General features: G+C 35.7%; 1 protein-coding gene across 5 annotated transcripts in view; it reads left to right on the plus strand.

The window, feature by feature from the left end:
• SSBP2 (single stranded DNA binding protein 2) overlaps positions 1-21,340 on the plus strand; it is a 334,115-nt gene that overhangs the window by 125,310 nt on the left and 187,465 nt on the right. For all 5 annotated transcript variants that reach the window (XM_006143492.3, XM_006143490.3, XM_006143493.3 and 2 more), the window contains exon 4: positions 8,855-8,939. In XM_006143492.3, coding sequence (XP_006143554.1) covers positions 8,855-8,939 — 85 coding nt within the window. The remainder of the gene's footprint in view (positions 1-8,854; positions 8,940-21,340) is intronic.

Consider the following 21,340-nt stretch of genomic DNA (forward strand, 5'->3'; position numbering starts at 1 on the left):
TTTTTTTTTTTTTTTTGAGAGGTTTTTGCTATAGGGCACATGCGCTCGCCAGAGAGACAGAGACAGACAGAGAGACAGAAAGTCAGAAATCACGCCCCAGGGGTATGGACATGCCACAATCCCTTCTCCTCCATTATTCTCTTGGGATCTTGGCCACGCACACACATGCACCTGGTGTGAGTTTAAGCCACTGGGTCTGGGACTCGAACCACAGTCGACTACATGGCAGTTCAGCGACATAGCCATTACACTAACTGCTGGTCCCAACATGACTCATTTTAATATACTTCTTATTTTTAAATTTTATTTTTTATTTAATTAAAGAGAAAGAGAGGGAAAGTGAGAACTTAACCCCTAGTGGGGATGGCCACACCATAATCACTTCAACTTTATTCCCCTCTCAAGATTTTGGGGACACATGCACATGTGTCTGGCATGCTTTCATGCTTTTAGGGACTTGAACCATACAGTTGGCTATGTGGGATCCAGCCACCTTAACCACCATGCAACTGGCTGGTCCTTATTTTTATTTAACAAAATAAAATTATAAAACTTTAAAAATAACTTCAGACACATATGCTTATATCCTGAAATTAAATATATATATAACATTGTAGAGAAAATAAATGGATAGGTGATCATGAGAAGCCAGCTTCTTTCATCTGGTAGTAGGAATCAAATCTTGCAGTACACTAGCACTCTGATGATTTTGGAATCTGATAGATGACATTAGTTATAGCCAAGAATAACCAGGAAACAAATAGCATTGGAGTTAGTCAGCTGGCTCTCTAGAATGGTATCATATTTACAATTGGCTGGTTGGTTCTTATTCTTCTTGTATAGCTTGCCTATGATAGGTATTATATAATTTATTTTTTTTCTTTTTTTTTGAGAGATTTTCGCTATAGGGTGTGTGCGCTCGCCAGACAGACAGAGAGAGACAGAGAGACAGAAAGCAAGAAATCACCCCCCAGGGGGGATGGTCACACCGCAATCCCTTCTCCTCCATTCTCCTCTCGGGATCTTGGGCATGCATACACACGTGCCCGGCGTGAGTTTTAAGCCACCGGGTCCGGGACGCGAACCGTGGTCAACTACATGGGAGTCCAACGACATAGCCATTACGCTAACTGCTGGTTCCCAAATTTATTTGAATTGAGTTAAACTTAGCATCATATCAGTGTAGGTGACAATTAGGATAGGAGTAGGAGGATCAAGATGAGAAGGGAAGAAAAGTATTCACAAGGGAAAGCAAAGAGTTGGTTTGACTATAGAGAAAAAACAAACTAGTCTGGGATGTGGAGTAGAGAGGAAAACTTGGTGGGGAGAAACATTGTAAGGATTGGAAAGGGAAGTGAGGCAAATTTAATTAATAAGAAAATGTTTTTCTGGGTGCATGATCTTCTGTGAAACATTTTTAGAATATATTTTTGTATTTATATTTCTTTTTTCTTGAGAGCTTTTTTTTTTTTTTTTTTTTTGCTATAGGGCTGGTGCACTCACCAGAAAGACAGAGACAGAAATTGAGAAATCACCCCCCAGAGGGGATGGCCATGCCACAATCTTTTCTCCTCCATTCTCCTCTTAGGATCTTGGACACACATGCACACGTGCCCGGCATGAGTTTAAGCCACTGAGTCTGGAACTCGAACTGCAGTCGACTACATGGGAATCCAGCAACATAGCCATTATGCCATCTGCTGGTCCCTCTTTAAACTTCTTTTAATAAATCTTTTGCATATATCATCTGATTGTGTCTGTATAAAACACTGTAAAATAGGTAATGGGTGATATTTTCTTTTTACATAAAGAAATTGAGGAACAAGGGCCCCTCAGGTGGCATGGTAGTTAAGGTGACTAAATTCTGCATGGCAGACTTCAAGTCTCAGACCTAGTGACTTGAAAAACTGAGTGTAGAGCCAGCAGGTAGAGTGGTGGGTAGGGCGTTGGACTCCCACATGGCCGATCATGGTTTGAACACTGGACCTGGTAGCTCATTCTCTCACTTTGCCCCTGTCTTTCTCTCTGTCTCTCTCAGGTAAGTGTACATGTGGTATAGCAAATTTAAAAATAATAATAATAATAAATTAAATAAATAATTCTAAAAAAATCTTAAAAGAAAAACACTGAGTGCATATGTATGCTTTCCCAAATATTATGAGGAGACTGGAGAAGAGCTTATGGCATGGTCATCCCCTTTGGGGGGGTACTTTTTCTCTGTTCTTTTTCTCTGTTTTTCTCCAGCCAGTGCACATGCCCCATAACAAAGAAAAAAAAGAAAAGAAAAGAAAAGAGAAGAAATTAAGGAACAAAACTATTTGCTCAAGGTCAAATTTAGAATTAGAATTGAAATCCCTTGAATTATAATCAGTGCTTATCCCAGTAACATAATTTTTCTTAATCACAGAGCTGGATTCAGGGGCTCACTATTAATAAAACATAAATTACATTTCCTTTTTGAGCATCAGGAGAGGCTAATTCCAGGAAGGGTATATAAGTGAGACTCAGAAAAGTTTTCTCTTCTGAGTCCTGTCAATATTGAGGCATCCATGGGTGACTGGCAGCTGCATGTAGGGTGAGGGAGTGATTGCCATGGGATTCTCAGGTAATGAGTTGGAGTATAAGGGTCTAGGTAGGATAGCAAACTTCTTGCTACCTTACTGGGGACACGTAAGTCCCACACTCTTGTAAGAGTTGATGCTTCTCAGACTGCCAAAGCGCTATAAATTTGATTTAACAGAATAAGGAATCTTTAAAAATGAACTCTTCAATACCAGACTCAAACTATAAGCAAAGTAATGTAATAATTTAAGTTGGAGCAGGCCCAGGGTTAAGCACGATGCATTGGGAGCTGCATCCCATATGGCCAGCTGCAGTTCAAGTCCAGGCTCTGGCAGCTTGAAAAACATACTGAGTACATGTACCTGTATGCCCAAAATCCTGACAGGATAGAGACATGGACGAAAAAGGATTGTGGTGTAACCACACCCCTTTGGAGACTGCTTTCTCTCTGTCTCTGGTGAGCACATATCCCCTCTAACAACAACAAAATTCAAGCCAAGGTCTCTCACTAACTGTGTGAGCTTAGGCAAATTATTTAACCTCTCGGTTAAATAATAAACCTTTCAATTTATTATCTATTTGTATCTATAAATGGACATAATGATTAGGAAAATTAAATGATGAGTACATCATGCTTAGTACATAATGCTTGAATTTAGTGTACAATAAATGTTAATTATTTTCAATGATACTTTAGGATAGGTCCTATTTATTACTAATCTTGTAGTGTTGTGAAAATTATAGTGGGGAAAAATTTAATGCTTGAATTAAATAATATTAAGGAATAGTACATGTATGTGGAAGTTCTAATTTCATGTAAAACTTTCCTTGGTCTTACAAATGGATAGTTTTCTTCATTAGGAATTATGAGTGACTAACATTCATTGATATATATTTGGGCCAAAGAAAACTGACTTCCTTAGCTTTTTAGACTTGAACTTATAATAACATGATTTGCTTCTCAGAAAAAAATGTTTTCCACAGGTTTTTATGTTTTGTTTCAGATTTTTAAAATTTTTATTTTTCAGGTAGTCCTAGATTGGGCTAGTAGCATGAAGGTTATATAATTATGTTAGCATCCCATCTTCTGGGACACATTTGATGTGTTTCCTCACTCTTACAGACTTATCTGACAACCACTTTGCTTTCTTTGTTCCTTTAAGATATTAACAGCCCCTGAAGTAATTTTGACTCCTATCTTTAGGAACAGAAGGAAAACAGTGTTTTGGTAAGATCCCTCAATTTGGAAATGCAATGTTTTTCCTTGATTTATGAAGGGAGAATTTAGTAATAATAAGTTATTTGAGACCAAAGTTTTTGTTTGTTTTTATTTTAGAGAGTTTTTTTTTTTTTTTTTCTATAGTGTGCATATGCTCACTGGCCAGACAGAGAGACAGAAAGTGAGAAATCACCCCCCCCAGGGGGGATAGCCATGCTGCATCCCCATTTCCACTTTCCTCTTGGGATCTTGGGGGCACACACATACACACATGTTCCCAGCATGAGTTTTTTTTTTTTTTTTTTCCTTAATGTTTCTTTTTTTTTTTTTTCCTTTTTTTTTTTTTCCTTTAATGTGTTTTTTTTTTTTTTTTCCTTTTTTTTTTTTTAAAAAAAAAGAGAGAGAACGTGAGAAAGCAAGCCACCAGGTCCAGGACTTGAACCGTAGTTGGCCATTTGGGAGTCCAGCACCTTAACCACCACGCCCCCTGCGCCCCCCCCCCAGCATGAGTTTTAACCCACTGGGTCCAGGACTCAAACCAGTTGACTATGTGGGAGTCCAATGAGGTAACCATTATGCCATCTGCTGGTCCCGAGACCAAAGATTTTAATATTTCTTAGTTAATTATCTCTATGCTTAGTTTCAGTTTTCTTTTGTCAAGTACATATTTTAAATAGATTTATGGACTAGAGGAATTCAGAAGCTTCTTAATGGGGCCGTCAGGTAGCATGGTGGTTAAGACACTGGACTCCCACGTGGCTGACCTGGCAGCTTAAAAATCACACTGGTTGCCCGTGTCACCAGTCCCAGGAGGAGAATGAAGGAGAAGGGATCATGGCGAGGCCATCCTCCCTAGGGGTGATTGGGTGATTTCTCACTCACTCTTTGTCTTTAAGCATGCACAGCTTATGGCAAAAAACTTTTTAGTCACTAGTATCTCAGGTTGTTGTTTGTGTTTCTGGTGGTCTAGAATTGTCTGCCCTTGGCCCCTGTGGGATTCAAGAAACAAGTGTAGTGAATATTAAAGTACATTAGTAAAATCCCTCCAAGGATAAATCAAATATCACTATGAACCTGATCTGCTAAAAAGCCTAATTCTTCATCTAGGAGTCAAGTTCACATTTTCATATGATGACTGTAACATTGTCATAGTATCAGCCAGAAGCATCTGTGAAGCGTATTTGTGAAATGTTAATAAGATTTGAGATCTAACTACTATATTTAGGTGTCCTGGGCAATTGAGCCGTTTTCAGTTCAACTCTTCACTAGTTTTGGATACTATGTACCATTCATTATATACCTTTGTTTCCTTGGGCAGTATATGGCAATAGCATATTGTATAGTGTATATTTGGAATATTGCTAGAATAAATATAATAATTTTTAATTTTAAAAAATTCATAAAGCATTCCTAGAAGTCTTTTGGTTTTAATGTCATTTCTTTCTGTGTTACAAAAGAAGGCTATAAAAGTTATTTATCACCTAGCCCACATAGCCAAACACAGAATAATTGCAGAATGTGGAATAAGGTATGCATTTTGGTCTAACTACAGTTTTTTACTGCCGCTGTTATGATATGGTCTATCATTCCAAAATATTAGGTTAGTATTGTAGCAGTCACAGTCCTCTGTGGCTTATATTACTAGTGTAAAACATGATTGAACTTTCTAGAAAAAGAAAATAGTGAGATATCTTTCTCACCTGTGATTCTTAGAGGCAAGCGCATACAGATGCTTTTAAAAGTAAGGGAGCATGTGTTAAAATATGAATATCACAGTATTCAAAATAAATACAGCCATATTTATTTTTTATTATTTTTTTACTTTATTTTTATAACATACATCTTAAGTTACTATAAACTTAATTATGAAACTCTTTTTTAAAAATTGAAGATTTACCATATTTGTATCAGTATTTTTTATTTTTTATTACTTAATATCTTTCTGGTAGCCTACATAGTTTATGATCTTTGAAGTGATGGGATATAAATTGTGAATGTTCAGAAAAGAATACATTCTTGTCTTAGGAGGTATAAAATTGACCTAGACCATGGCTTACCATGGGTAAATGTTTTCAAAGGATATATTTCTTTACATTTATTAAAGGGGGATTATGTGTAAGTAGCATAAGATTCTTAGAAATATTACATATAAAATTACCCTTAGTTACTTGTTTTAGAATTTCTGAGCTTGATCATATAAACTTGTGATCTCACACTAAATCCAAAAGGTAAACTTTAAAATAGAACAATGTTAATAGCCTAAGATAAATATTTAATTTAATTATGTATGTATAAATAATTTTTAATATTTAATAACTTTTAGGGAATACTCCAATAATAAATTATTTCCCCCAGCCCATTGTATAAGACAACCTTTAAATGTAATATATTGAAATATATTTTAGTAAAATTCTATGGTACGTGCTAGGAAATTAGAGAAATTAGGAAACAAGAGATATGAATCTGTTGTCATAATTTTTGTTCTGTTTATTAATTTATTAAGTCATGAGAATTATTCTATTCATTATTTTGCCTTCATCTGATAATACCACTGAACACATTGAAGATACATTGTTAAATATTTTATTGTCACCTTAAATTAGCAGTAGTCCTTTTTATGAAATTGCTTAAATTTAGAACCAGTGAGATTATTTTCTTAATATGTACTATTTTCTTCTGTAATTCTATTCATAGTTGCTTTTATCTGGAAATATGTGAAAACACATGTGCATTAATATTATGAAAGCAACTTAAGTATTGTTTTTAATTAGGGAAATTAAGAAACAAGAAGAGATATTAAGCTGTTTGTCATCATGTTGGGTTGTCAGAAAAGTCATGATGCATTTTTTGAATAGAAAACCAAAAAAATACATCCTGACTTTTCCGACAACTCAATATTAAATATAATCTATGATTAAACTAAATACAATCTAAAGACTATATACAAAATTTTGGTTTTGAGAGCTTTGACGCTCCTTCGGAACATGAAAATAAGAGTAATTCACAATATGCTGTAGTTCCTAACACCGCAGATCCTGGCATATCTATAGGTCTTATACTTTCTAATCCCAGTGGGGCAGTAGGGAGGCCAAGTACAACTTCACCTGCTTTCACTCTCCTAAAAACATTAAAATTTATTTAAATTATTTTCATCTTTATTATTTTTCTTATCTGTCTTTCATGATGTAGAAAATTAATAGGAAAGAAAATACTGGGTTTTCTTTCTATTTACAAAGGAAAGGAAATAATAAATAAGCCATTGAAAGAAATAATACCGGTACTTGGCTTTTTATGTTTTTCACCTCTGAGGGCAATCTTATTTTACTGAATTAATTGTGAGCTTATATTGTGTTGTAAGTCCTACAGAATATTTTCTCCTAGCTGAAGAGAAAGGCAGAGAGAGATCCAGATTAAATGAGTCTTTGATGAGTCCAGGTTCAATTTTCCAGGTTTTATTCTACCATTGCTACTTGTGCCCTCACCATGTAACATGCCTTAAAAATAACAATATATGGAGACCAGCAGATGGCATAATGGTCACATTGCTGGACTCTCATGTGATTGAACACTGTTTGAGTCCCCAGTAGGTTAAAATTCGTGCTGTGTATGTGTACGTGCATGCCCAAAATCCCAGGAGGAGATGGAAGGAGAAGGGATTGTGGTGTGGCCATTTCCTTTGGGGGCGAGCGATTTTTCTTTTTCTGTTTGTCTGTCTCTATAGAGATAAGCATACAGGCCCTACAGTAAAAATTTCTCTTTAAACATAAAAAGAACTCATGGTATATACATTTTTAAGTTTTTATGAAAGCTCATTTTAGTGTTGATTATATTATTAATAGTAGGCCTACTGTATGTTAGACATTGTGTTTATTACGTTATGGAGTCTCAATAACCTCATTTTGTAAAGGAGAAAATTGTTTCCCATAAGTTTGAGAAACTTGCTCAAGGACTATTGGCAGGACTGGTTCTGCCTTGGACAGGTCCTCCTCTGTTAACTACTTGGCTTAGCTTGTTACCTGCCTCTTGTACAGATGGGCAAATGTGGAATAAAAATACTTCTGTTGATCATCGTAACTGCCTTTATTTAAAACTAATAATTTCACACATTTGCTTTCTGATTTTTTTAAGTCTCTTACTTGTGCTCATTATGAATTTTGTAGGTAGAAGGATGACCACAGCCATACTTTTTTTTTTTTTTAAAGAGATTTTTGCTATATGGCACGTGTGCTCACCAGAAAGACAGAGAGAGACAGAGAGACAGACAGCTATGCCGCAGCCCCTTCTCCTCCATTCTCCTCTTGGGATCCTGGGCACACATACACACGTACCTAGCATGAGTTTAAGCCGCTGGGTCAGAGACTCAAACCGCAGTCGACTACATGGAATCCAGCGACACAGCCATTACAGCAACTGCTGATCCTGAGCCATACCTTTTATAAAAGCGTACTTTTTTCCCCTCAACTGGTCCATATTTTACCTTCCCATTGTTATTGAATGAGAGGGGGGTAAAGGGGTAGAAGGTTTCCAACACACTATTTTATTTTCAAAATTACTAACTTATTTTGGTAAATACAGAGGAAAACAAGGACATTTTAGGAAAATATATATATTTGACCAGTATAATTTAATGACGAGGGTATTGACCTACAAGTTGTACAACAAAATTGTCTTAAAAAAATTAATGAACCACTCTATTCCTTAGTGATTATAATAAAATAGGGTATTATTTACTGTTTCTGTTCTTTAAGGGAATGCTATGCTAAGTATTATAATGATTTTAAACAGGTGTTTTGATATAAATAGCTAATGATAGAATGAAATTTTTTAAACTACTGTTTTAAATTATTTTAGCCTTTTAGGTTTTAGAAAAAAAATCTTACTAAGCATTTCTGAAAGGTGGTACCCTTTTATTGGATGAAGAGCCTTGCCTGAATTTAAAATTTTCAAAGAAATATTTGTCCCAAATAAGAAAAATTTTGTATGAAGAATAATACATGTCTTTCGCTATTGGAATTGTGATTTCTCATATTGGCATTATATGATTTTCTTAATGTTATCATAATTACTTTTTAGTGTATTTTGGGATCTCTACTGTGCAGCTCCAGAGAGACGGGAAACATGTGAACACTCAAGCGAAGCAAAAGCGTTCCATGATTATGTAAGTTAACGCATACTTTTTACAAGCTATATTGTCAGTTTTCTTGTTAACCCACTGCTCTTGAAAACTGTATGGAGTCATCTATTCTTTTGTTTTGGTACTTAAGAAATTGGTTATTCTTCTTTTCATGAAAATAGGCTCATAACTTTAATAATGAAATACAAAGGGAGGTTTGAGTCTTGTTGAAGCTTAGGATTGAGAGTAAGCTGAACTCCAAGCTATTAAGTGTATCTCTTATCCTCATGTGTGTCTGATTTATGAACTTTAAGAGTTATAAAATTTAAATAGCAATTCTTTATCCTGCGAAAAGGTTCATCATAAAATTTCTATAGACAGTAAGCTCCTCTTTTACACATAAGATTAAAAAATATAGAAATATTCTATTCTCTTTTTGTAACTTTTGGCTGTATTATATAAAGTTAAATATCCACTGAATTCACATCCCCAAATAAAATTTATTGGGGATAAAAGGAAATACCAGATGAGACAATAGATTTGGTGCAAGAATAAAAATGTGAGTTTTATTTTGTTTTATTTCTTAAAGAAAGGAGGGCAGTGGACTGCTGAGCATTTTCAGAAGAACTTCAAACATGATTTTAGAGAGCTGATAGTACAAGAAGTAGCACTGTTAGGAAAGAAAAAGAGAAAAAGGAAAAGAGGAAGAATTCTTTAGGGGAAAATTGCATGTAAGAATGGGGAGGTGGTACTATAAAAGGGCTGAGAAAATACTCTGGGACAGATGGAATTTGGGATGGAGAAAATCCGCTTTCTCTGGTTGGGTGGAAGTGAAAATGGGGCTGGAGCCTGAGGAACTATCTAACAGTAAGTGCCTATCACTTTACCAGAGGGATACTAAGCCACTTGGTGGAGGGAGGCATCATTCTGTGCAAAGAACCCTAAACAACCAGGACCAAGGGGAGAAATTGTTCTTCCAAAGGAAATAATTTATCCCCGGATTGCAGAGTAAAAGTGGCCAGAAGAGTCACAACCCCCAAATAGCATGAGAAAGAGTATGCAGACTTAAGAGAAGAGAAAATCTTGGGTCCCTGGCAGAGACTATGTAATTCTTTAAATGTGGACTAACCTGATTAAAGTGAGTCTGCATATGATGACCTCATGTGAGACTGACTTAGCTTGCTATGAACTAAGCACCATGATTCTTGGGGACAAGGTCCATGAGAGGGTCACTACTGCACATTAAAGGAAAAGTAGAAAAAAGACAGATAAGACAGAGCCCAGGAAACAGTATTTATAGGAACAATCTTGTTTTTCTTTTTCTTCTGTTTTCAACCTTTAACTTTCACTGCTGATGTTAAACTATTAGCCCATACATTTTGTTAATTACACAAGTTACTTTAAAATTTTTCTAACCTGACTATTCTCAAAATAAAACTTGGACATAATGCTATTAACATTTCCAAAGGGACTTTGGGTTTAGTCATCTTAAATTAGGGTTTCCTTACTGAGTAAGGGTTTTTATTTTTATTTTATTTTTTTATTTACTTATTTAATCTGCCAGAGGGCATATGTGCTGGCCAGAGAGACAGAAAGAAAAAGTACTCCTTAAGGGAAATGGTAACTGCAATCCTTTCTCTTATTTCTCCCGCCTTTTGGGATTTTTTTTTTTTTCACATTTCTTTCTTTTTTTAAATATTTTTATTTCATGAGAGTGAGAGACAGAAAGAAAGGCAAGCACCTTCAGTAGGCTCCACACTGTGATCCTCTCCAACCCCTGCTCCCGGCGTAGACCTTCCTGTGAGCCAGGGTCATGGGTGCACACGCCTAATCCAGGTCCACAGGGAACTGAACCCATGTTCTCCTGCATGGATCTAGCTTCACTTGAGCAGCACATTACCAGTGTGCTACCAAGCCAGTCCATTTGTCTGACTTCTTTTTTTTTAATCATGAACAGTTTTCTAGAAATTTTGTTCTTAGGAATACTGTTGAGAGTTTATTTTTTTTCCTCCTGAAACATTTTTTTAAAATTAATTTACATTCATCCCCTAATCATTGTCATAGCATACAAAATGTAGTTTCCCATCCAGAGTATACTGCATAGTGGCTTAATCATGTATCTTATCATCAATAATTTTCTAGTTTTATATATATATATATATATATACACACACACACACACATATTTACCCCGTGTGTGTGTGTGTGTGTATATATATATGCATATTTACCCCTAAGTCTGACCTTCTGCCCTTTCCCACCCTCTTCTCACACTATCTCTGGTGTCTACAGTTGTCTTCCCTCCCACATTTTATTGATCACACAATTTCTTAAATAATCTAACTATTTTCAGTAGCAAGTTCGGCTGGTAATTTCAAGAAAAGCAGTTTTGAATTGGTAAGGAAATTTGCTTAAAACTTAAAGCCTGGAAACAGGTTAGTATTCTGTTCAAATAGTAGGTACATGAACCTATTGACAGCTCAAGACCAGAGTGTGTTTCAAGCATTTGAGTCTGGGACTTGAACTACATGGTCAGCCATGTGGGATCCAGTTCTCTTAACTACCAAGCCATGGGCCAGCCCTCTTTAGTTACTCTCAGGTGATTGTAGAAAGTAAGGGAGTGACACAACCATGATGAGTATGAAAAATTATATGCTTTTTCAGATTTCCATTGTGTAGAAAGATGCACCCCACTGTTCACTATGGAGATCATATGATGAATACTGAACTAATTTAGCAGCTCTTTCTAAATTAACTAGATAAATCGTCATCATTATCATAGTCATTTTCTTTGTCATTATTATCTTGCTTTCATAAGGAACTTTTAAAGTTTCACAGAAAATTTAAAACTACCTTTAGAACTCTACCTAGATATATTGAAAAATTTTTAAAATGAGCGTTGGCATTACCACGTAATATGGTGCTAAGGCTGTGTAGTTTAGAAGTAACTCAGTATTTAGATTTTATAATTCATTATGAAATTAGCACATATTTTACCAGATGTTTAATTTTCAGTTAAATAATAGTTTTAAGAGATTTGTTTTATTCTTAGGCTGTATTTTTATTACATTTCCAAGCCAATTTCTTTTTAGTGATAATACATATCTATTTTTTGAAATTTAAAGGTTGGTGAAAAGATAAAGTTTGATTTAGATAATTTTATAATAAAATAAAATTAAATATACATTTGTTTTTTGTAGTACACCTTATGGTACTTTTCATGAGTTAGAGTTCCTAAATTCTTAATAGTTTCTGAGAATGATCAACATAATTTGCACCTAGTATGTAAATATGGAGGTTTGAAAGACTTGTGGATGAAAATGGGAAACACAAGAACAAACAATAAGATTTTGGTAAAATGTAAGAGTGTTGTATTAGACTCCATGATAGAATTGTCCTTATGATGGTTAGTAGTATGTTTATCAACAGAATTCTTTTTTTCTCTTTTCTTTTCTTTCCCCGTTCTCCCTCAACAGAATTCTAAGACAATTCTCAAGAAAGCATTCCTAAAAATATTTTTGGTTGTTTCATTTCTAGAGTTAAAGAATACTAATTTTCATGTATAAATTCTGTTATTTTTAAAAATTAGTTTTGTTATTTTATAGTTTTCTCTTATTTATAAGATTGAATGGATAATGACAGATAGGCTACTTTGTTCACGAAATATTAGAGTCATAAAAAAAAAACATAAAAAAAAAAAGAAATATTAGAGTCATAATGAGGTAAATAGTAAATCATTCTTTCAGTTAAAAAATGGAGTAAAATATTAGTGACTAACTTTTGATATTGGGATTATATATGACTTTTATTTTCACTACATATATTTTCTAAATATCTATAATAAATATTAATTTTATATTCAGAAAAATTATGTTATGACTCATTAAATCTCACCTTTAGTGAGTTTTGATCTCTTTAAGCATTTATAATTTCTCATGAAAGAAATCTGTTGTTTTTATATAGACACATATTGAGAGACATCTGTAGCCTGAATAGTTAAAATTTTAAGCCATTCTACAATTCATTTTTAATCACTTTATTGAGGTATGATTGATATACAGAAAGCCGTAGATATAAAATGCATACATATAACTTGTGTTTGAAGATAAGTATACACTCAGGAAACCAGTTATCCACTACCTTGAAAGTTTCCTCCTCCCAGCCCATTTTTTGGGGGATAAGAGAACTTAAGATATATCCTCTTAGTAACATTAAAAAATATTTTTTAGAATTATTTTATATAAGTTTATCTATTATTATTTTTTTTAATTTGACTGGGGGTAGGGGAAGGGAGAAATAGAAAGTGAGAAAGCAAGCCGCCAGCCTTAACTGCAGTAGACCATGTGGGAGTTCAGCCTTTAACCACCACGCCACCTGCAGGCCCTTCTCCTCTTAGCAACTTTTAAGTATACAGTATTGTATTGTTAATTATATGGCCTATGTTGTACAGTTAATCTCCAGAATTTATCATGCATAACTGAAACTTCATACCATTTGATCATCATCTTGCCATTTCTCCCTTCCTTCAGACCCTGGCAGCCACTGTTGTACTTTCTCTGAGTTTGACTCCATTTTAGACTCCACATATGTACATGCACATGATCTCCATGCAGTATTTGGCCTTCTCAGACTGGATTATTTCACTTAGCATGATGTCCTCCAGGTTCAGCGATGTATACATGCACACACACACACACACACACACACATTTTCTTTATCCACATTTCTGTGAATGGATATATAGGTCGATTTCATATCTTGGCTATTACAGGAAATGCTGCAATGAACATGAGAATGCAGATATTTCATGGAGATAAATTTCTTTGGATATATTCTCAGTAATGGTGTTAGGTTTGCTTTGGGAATGGTGGTGGAGTCAGAGGTGGCAAGGAGGAAAATACCAGAGTCAGGCCATGGGGTTTAATAAAACCAATATAATTTATTCTGCAAAAGCTCAGGTGAGGACCCTCAGCCTGGTCAGAGGCCCAGGGAGTCATGCCCAGGGTGGGTATTGCTCGTTCTTAAAGGGCCGTTGTTCTTAAAGGGCCGTTGTTCAATAGGTGGCCTCCACGGGTCCTTGTCCGGCCAATGAAGTTCACTGTTTCTGTTCAACTTTGGCAGTCACACCAAATGCTGAAGGGTGGGGAAGTTGGTGATGGCAGACGAGATGTGGAAAACAGGAAAGTTCCTGCTGTTGGGAATGTTTCCGCCATGTTTCTTTTCCCTCCCCCTAGACCTTACAGTGGAATTGCTAGATCAAATGATAATTCTATTTTGAGAAAACTCTACACTGTCTTCCATGGTAATTGGACTAGTTTACTGTTCCCCTAACAATGTAAGAGTTCCCTTTCTCCATATCCTCACTAAAACCTGATGTTCTCATTCTGTAGTATTTAGTGGTTACTGATTACTTTTGGTAGATAGAAATAAGTTATGACTGGAATGGCCTCGTGGAAGGGGCTTCTGAGATGGGTGGCAATTGTTTTTCTTGACCATGGTGGTAGTTACAAGTGTGTTTGTTTATAAAATTTTGTAATGCCACAAAGTTACTTTGTGTAGCTTCCTATATTTTTTAAAAAAATTTTTAAATAACAAAATGTTAAAAGCATAAATATAATTAACTTCTGGAAAAAATACACACAGTAGTGTCTATGTTTCCAAGCACTGTGTTGGTTTATCTTTGAGATCCGGTGGCAGTAAATTTAGGGATGAGCTACTAACAAAACTAGGTTCGTTTCCTCTTTGCTATGCCACATATTATGAATTATGTCTACTTGCTGATTTCCTAGAGTGGAGTGAAAATAAGATGAGAAATGCTGGAAGGAAATATTAGGAATTTATTTTATAAGAGAATATAGAAATTTTACTATTATTTATTGTTATTAATATTTTAAGAGAGATTTTTACTATAGTGTGTATGTGCTTGCCAGAGAGACAGAAAGAAACAGAGACAGAAAGCAAGAAATGACCCCACAGGGGTGCCACAATCCCTTCTCCTCCATTTTTCCTCCCAGAATCTTGGGCACACATACGCATGTGCCCAGTGTGAATTTTAAGCCACCGGGTCTGGGACTTGAAGTGTGGTCAACTACATGGGAGTCCAGCAACATAACCATTATGCCATCTGCTGGTCCCTTAATTTTTTTTTTTTTTAAGAGATTTTGTTTGCTGTAGAGTTCACACACTTGCTGGATAGACACAGAGAGAGAAGATAATATCCCCACCAACACGCCAGGGAGATAGCCATGTTGTAATCCCTTCTCCTCCATTCTCCTGCTGGGACTTTGGGCACACATTCCAGATGTGTATCCAGCTGCCAGGACTGGGACATGAACTGGAGAGCCTGAACCACTATGCCACCTACTGGCCCCACTATTAAACAGTTACATTGCCCCATAACTAGGGAAGATCTCACTTGGCCCTGTTTCTTTCATCATGCCTTAAAACCAGGTTCATCTGAGCTACAAATGTATTATTATATATCATTATAATAAAAAATTAATTAATAATATCAAGTTAGGAATAAAAATAATACTAACTTGCAAAGTTTAGTAGATGACCTCTCATTTTCTCTTCATTAGTGTGCTTTTTTATTTTACTCTGAGATCACAAGCAGTGCTTGTGTCTGGACTTAATGTTTTCTTCTGCCACAATTTAACATAGAATTACTGTATTTAGTAATTTATATATTATTTCATTTATCTTCAAAATATTTAGGAATATCAATACATTACTACTAAACTTTTAATGAAAAAGAAATATAGTAATTATAATTTTAGTTTTCTAAAATTATAGAGTAGAAGAGAATGGAAGAGTCTTTGTTGTCCTAAAGTAAAGATAGAGCAAAATATGTTATTGCTTTAGTGTGATGGTAATGAAATCTGATTATTACAATGAATTTTTGTTTTAAGAGCAGAAAAGTAGACAGTTCTTCCTCATGATCTTGTCAGATAATGGATGTTCAATAAATATTAGCAGAATGTTTATGAGTTGGGAACTGGAATACAATAGACTTAAGTTCATGGTGTTAAAGCCAGTGGCTAACTTTCGTATTATTGCCTAAGAGAGTGTAACATGTTGCTTTTTAAAAATTAAATGTAACACTGTGGTATTAAGTAAACACAATAATAGGATATGACTTTTCATAGACTTTCATGAAGATTTTCACAGATAATCTTGCATGCTTATGGAAAATGTCTGTAGAAACTGTCGATATGGCTGCTCCTTTTATTATGCTCTTGTACCATCCTCTGCATATACCTTCTGTCATTGTCCCTGGATAGTAAGTGTCTGTGGAATATGTCCATAATGTCTTTGTCTGTTAAGTTTTTGTAATAGGTGTTTTCTCTAATGTAACAGGATGTTTCCCTAATAATTTGTGAGCTTCAGTGGGGATAGATTTTGTCTTATATCTTTTTCATCCTTTATGGCTAACATGGTGCCTAACATGAAATGTTCAAATACATGTTTTGCATTTATATAAATGAATGATTAATTAAAGCATCTCATAAGTGTTTGTAATTTATTTTAATATAATTTGATATGTAGTTGCAGGAAGTCATTTAATTTTTTTTTGAGAGGTTTTTACTATAGGGCGTGTGCACTTGCCAGACAGATAGAGAGAGACAGAGAGACAGAAAGCGAGAAATCACCCCCCAGGGGGGATGGCCACACCGCAATTCCTTCTCCTTCATTCTCCTCCCGGGATCTTGGGCACGCACGCACACTTGCCCGGCGTGAGTTTTAAGCCACCGGGCCCGGGACATGAACCGTGGTCGACTACGTGGGAGTCCAGCGACATAGCCATTGCACTAACTGCTGGTCCCAGTCATTTAATCTTTTTATTCCTCCTCCCCCCACCCCCCTCCCCGTTTTTAAAAAATTTGCCAGAGGACATGTGAACCTGCTAGAGCAAGAGAGAGAGAGAGAAAGAGAGAGAGAGGGAGGGAGGGAGGGAGGGAGAAAGCATCCCCCCAGTGGGGATGACCATGCTGCAGTCTGTTTTCCATTTCTCTAGACTGTTAGGATTTTGGGCACACACAAATCTGCCGAGCATGGTTTTTAAGCTGCTGGGGCCAGGAATTTAACAGTGTGATCAGGTATGTGGGATACAGCTCCCTTAACCACTAGGCTATGGGGCTGACCTTCCCTGTGTTTCGATACAAATTTAGATAATATTGCAATTTATAAAAATAGAACAAGTGAATCAAAATAGGTAGCAGAGGCTTTGTATCTTGAGAGATGTAGCACTGGGGAATAGGGAAGTGAGCAAGATCAGTATAATCCCTATTTCATGGGCTTATCATCTAGCAAGATACTTTTTCTCAAGAAGTTTAAAATATCAAATAGTGAAATATTTGTAGAGTTACAGTATAGTCTAACATTATTAGATCAGTCAAGATTTATAAATACATAAAAATACAAAGAAAGATCAATAGTATGTAAAACTTTGGATGTGTGTTTAGATTTTGGCATATAGTGGGTGTTTAGGGTGTGTTCAGATGAATGAATGCTGTCATATTGGGCCATAATACTCCTAAACAGTCCTTGCAAACAAGAGTTCTGAACAGACTGAGAATAAATACATAAAGTTACATTTGGAAAATAAAAACTTTTATAAGTCCATATTACCACGTATCCGTCAATGTATACAGGCTAATTGTTCACCTTGGTAGGTAAGCACATTATGAGGTTAGTTTTTAGCTTCGTTCTTATCTGCTGTAAGTGTCTACCCTTATTTTCATTTCCTGTAGGGTCTTGTTTAACTTCCTTTGTCATATATAAATGTTATAAACCACATTATGTTTTTTTCTAGCATAAGGTAAGTCACTGTGTTTTTGTTTTGTTTTGGTGTAAGCTGTGTTGATTTGAAGTATAGCCACCTGTGGTGGGTGTGTGACTCTGTTCCTGGCTTGCCTTTTTGGCCTAAGGTAGCTTTTAGGAGGTTCCTAAGTACCACCTACTGTGTCAGTAATTTTTCTTGATTTTTTTTTTAATCCTGAAATTTTTTAATAGGGCAGTATACTATTTTAGTTGTTTGATGGGATGTGAATAAAAGAAACTGACCAAGGAAACTCTAATGTACTGTGGGAGAACTGCACTTTACTGGAGTCTTTTACAGCAGAATTTACAGCATTATATAGACATTATGAAATCTGTAAAGAAAATAAGTGAGGAAACTAGTATGGAAAAGAGATAAACAGAACTGGATGACTTTATTTATAATTTGTGTTATTGTAAAGAGTGATATATTTTGTCAAAGTATGTATTTTTAAAGACTATCATAAACCCCTTTCTTCTACTTAAATTTGTTCTTTTTTTGGTTTTGTTTTTGTAGAGGCTTTTCCTATAGGGTGTATGCACTCGCTGGAAAGACAGAGAGAGACAGAGAGACAGAAAGTGAGAAATCATCCCCTGGGGGGATGGCCCCGCAATCCCTTCTCTGTTCTCTTCTCGGGATCTTGGGCATCCACACACACGCACCTGGCATGAGTTTAAGCCACCGGGTCCAGGACTCAAACTGTGGTCGACTACATGGGAGTCCAGTGACATAGCCATTACGCTAACTGCTAGTCCCTTAAATTTGTTCTTTTTAAAATTAAAATCTAATTTATGGAAAATGTGAAAAGATTAATATAGAAAGACTTACGTTCTTTATTGTTTTGATACTGTTCTTAAACTACCCATGATTATGTTGCCAATAGCATCATAAAACATGTTTAAAATATACTATTTCAAAAATAGCATGCATTTCTAATGTAATATTAGAAATGTAAAATTCATAAATTTATAAATTTCCGAAAGTAATTATTTTAGATATTTTCAAAAAGGAGAAGTGTACCTAAATGCCTTACATTTGTAGTCATTTTTATAGCCACTTTATTTACTTATCTGTTTATTTTTAGAGAGATTTTTGCTATAGGGCATGTGTGTTCACCAGAGAGACAGAAAGCAAGAAATCACCCCCCTAGGGGGGAATGACCTCAGTGCAATTCCTTTTCCATTCTCCTCTCGGGATTTTGGGCATAAACACATATGCCACCAGTGTGAGTGTCAAGCCTCTGGATCTAGGTCTCAAACCGTAGTCAGCTGTGTGGGAGTCCAGAGACTTAACCATTATGTCATCTGCTGGTCCCAGTCACTTTATTTTTATATAACTTTATTTTAAATTATTGTACTTGGGGCAACTTAGAAAAATGATGGTCTTTCTTATTTTTATTTTTTTCCCCTTTAATGTGAGGAAAAGAAACTGAAAATCATCAACACAATTCATCTTTTACTTACTTAAAACTATAGCTTTCAATTATTGTATTTTTAAAGTTGTGGTGGGGGTTAGTACTGAGAAGATCCAGGGTTCATATCTTATTTTAAAATAATGAATACCTGACAGTTTTAAATACTGTCTTCACAGAATCTATATGAGAAGTTTAAACAGTAGTTACCTAGCCAAGAAATGATGAATATAGTTATAATAATGACATTCTAATGTACTAGTAAAAATAAAATAAGTGGGGCCAGCAGGGGGTGTGGTGGTTAAGGTGCTGGACTCCCACATGGATGACCATGGTTTGAGTCCTGGAAAATCATGCCTGGCACATGTGCATGCATGTCCAAAATTGAGACAAGATATTGGATATTGGAGGAGCAAGCATTGCGGCATGGCCATCCCCCCTGGGGGGTGATTTCTCACTTTTCTTCTCTGTCTCTCTCTGTCTCTCTGTCTCTAACAAGTGCACACACCCTATGGCAAAAATAAATAAAAATTTAAAAATAAATAAATAAATAAATGGTTCTCAGTGTTACAGTTTAACGATAATTTAATAAAATAATAATGAAATGGAATGGATAACTTTGGCTCATCCTTGGTGACACAGGCAATGGGATGCTGCTTCATGATACTGGAGCCATGTAGGAGGGCCCAGAGTTTGAAACCTGGATTGACCTGGACATGCCAAGTATACTCAGGATCCAAACTGGTGGGAAGGAGTGAAGGTGGGGAGACCTGGAGGGGGTATGATGAGACCCTTTTGAGGGTACCTGTCTCTCTGCTGTCTATGCCTCTCTCTTTTTTAATTTTTTATTTTTTTTGGAGAGGTTTTTGCTATAGGGCACATGCGCTTGCCAGACAGAAAGACAGAAAGTGAGAAATCACCCCCCGGGGGGATGGCCACACCGTAATCCCTTTTCCTCTGTTCTCCTCTTGGGATCTTGGGCACGCACGCACACGCACTTGGCGTGAGTTTTAAGCCACCGGGTCTGGGACGTGAACTGCGGTCAACTACATGGGAGTCCAGCAACATAGCCATTACACTAACTGCTGGTCCCATGTCTCTCTCTCTTAAGAAAAGAAATTAACTTAAAAAAAAAAATGGGTGATCTGTCTTTAGATTCAATAAAATGTCTTTAAATCTGATTGCAATTTTTTGAGTATTAAGTATATTTTCTACATATATTTGGGTAGGATACTTTCCTTTGTCCTCTGGGTTTAAAATCACAAATGACTACTATAATACAGGCATTCCCCCACTTAATGACAGTGTTACACGCCTATGGCTAGGTCATTAAGGGAATTGGTTGATAAGCGAGGATCTTAAAGGCGGATGTTTGTGGAGCATTATGGCACCACAGGTATGTATTTTTCAATAGATTATCACTGTCACCACACTAGAGTAATGTAATTCTATCTATACAAAAAGCCTACAATAGAATAGCACCAGAAAGTGGCAAGGCACACCACAGTACAATTATATAAATCCAGCATAATCCTTTCTATTTATTTTGAATACTGCCTGGGTACTTAACAAAGTAGAAATTTTTAAATGAAAATATATAGTTTTGCATGATTGTAAATACTCTATATAGTGAATGCTAATTGTGGGAAGGAGATGAAGACTAGGAAAGGGGGTTCTCGAGACTCATACAGACTGGGAAAGGGGATTCCCTACGAGAACTGATTTTAAGTTCGAGCCTAACTGTTGTTAAACAGGTAGATTGTAAAGTGAGGAGTGGCTATACAAGGAGTTATTTACAGCCAGCCATGATAAATAGATATTGTCAGTTCTCAAAGATGTAGTGCTAATTTTTAATATCTTTGAACTCTAAAAGAGAAGTCACAGAATCTTTTGAAAAAGAAGGCATAGATGTTTTATAGATATAAGACTTTTCTTGTCAAAGTAAAACTGAACCTTAAAAATGTGTATGTATGTTGTGTTAAAATATCTAGATGTTTAAAGAAAAGGGTACAACTATAACAAATGTTACTATGCTGTGGAGAGAGGTATCCATGATGGAAGTAATTTTGTTATTTCTAACTTGGAATCATTCTTCTTTCTTCATTAACTTCTTTTGACCACTCATTTACATGTTCTTCTGTTGGAGGCTATGGGAAACACAATTTATATAACTTTCTCCCTGTAAGAGTTTATAATCTATTTGGAAAGGTATAG

This window comes from Tupaia chinensis, unplaced genomic scaffold (assembly GCF_000334495.1).
Source record: "Tupaia chinensis unplaced genomic scaffold, TupChi_1.0 Scaffold000099_1, whole genome shotgun sequence".
NCBI lineage: Eukaryota > Metazoa > Chordata > Mammalia > Scandentia > Tupaiidae > Tupaia > Tupaia belangeri.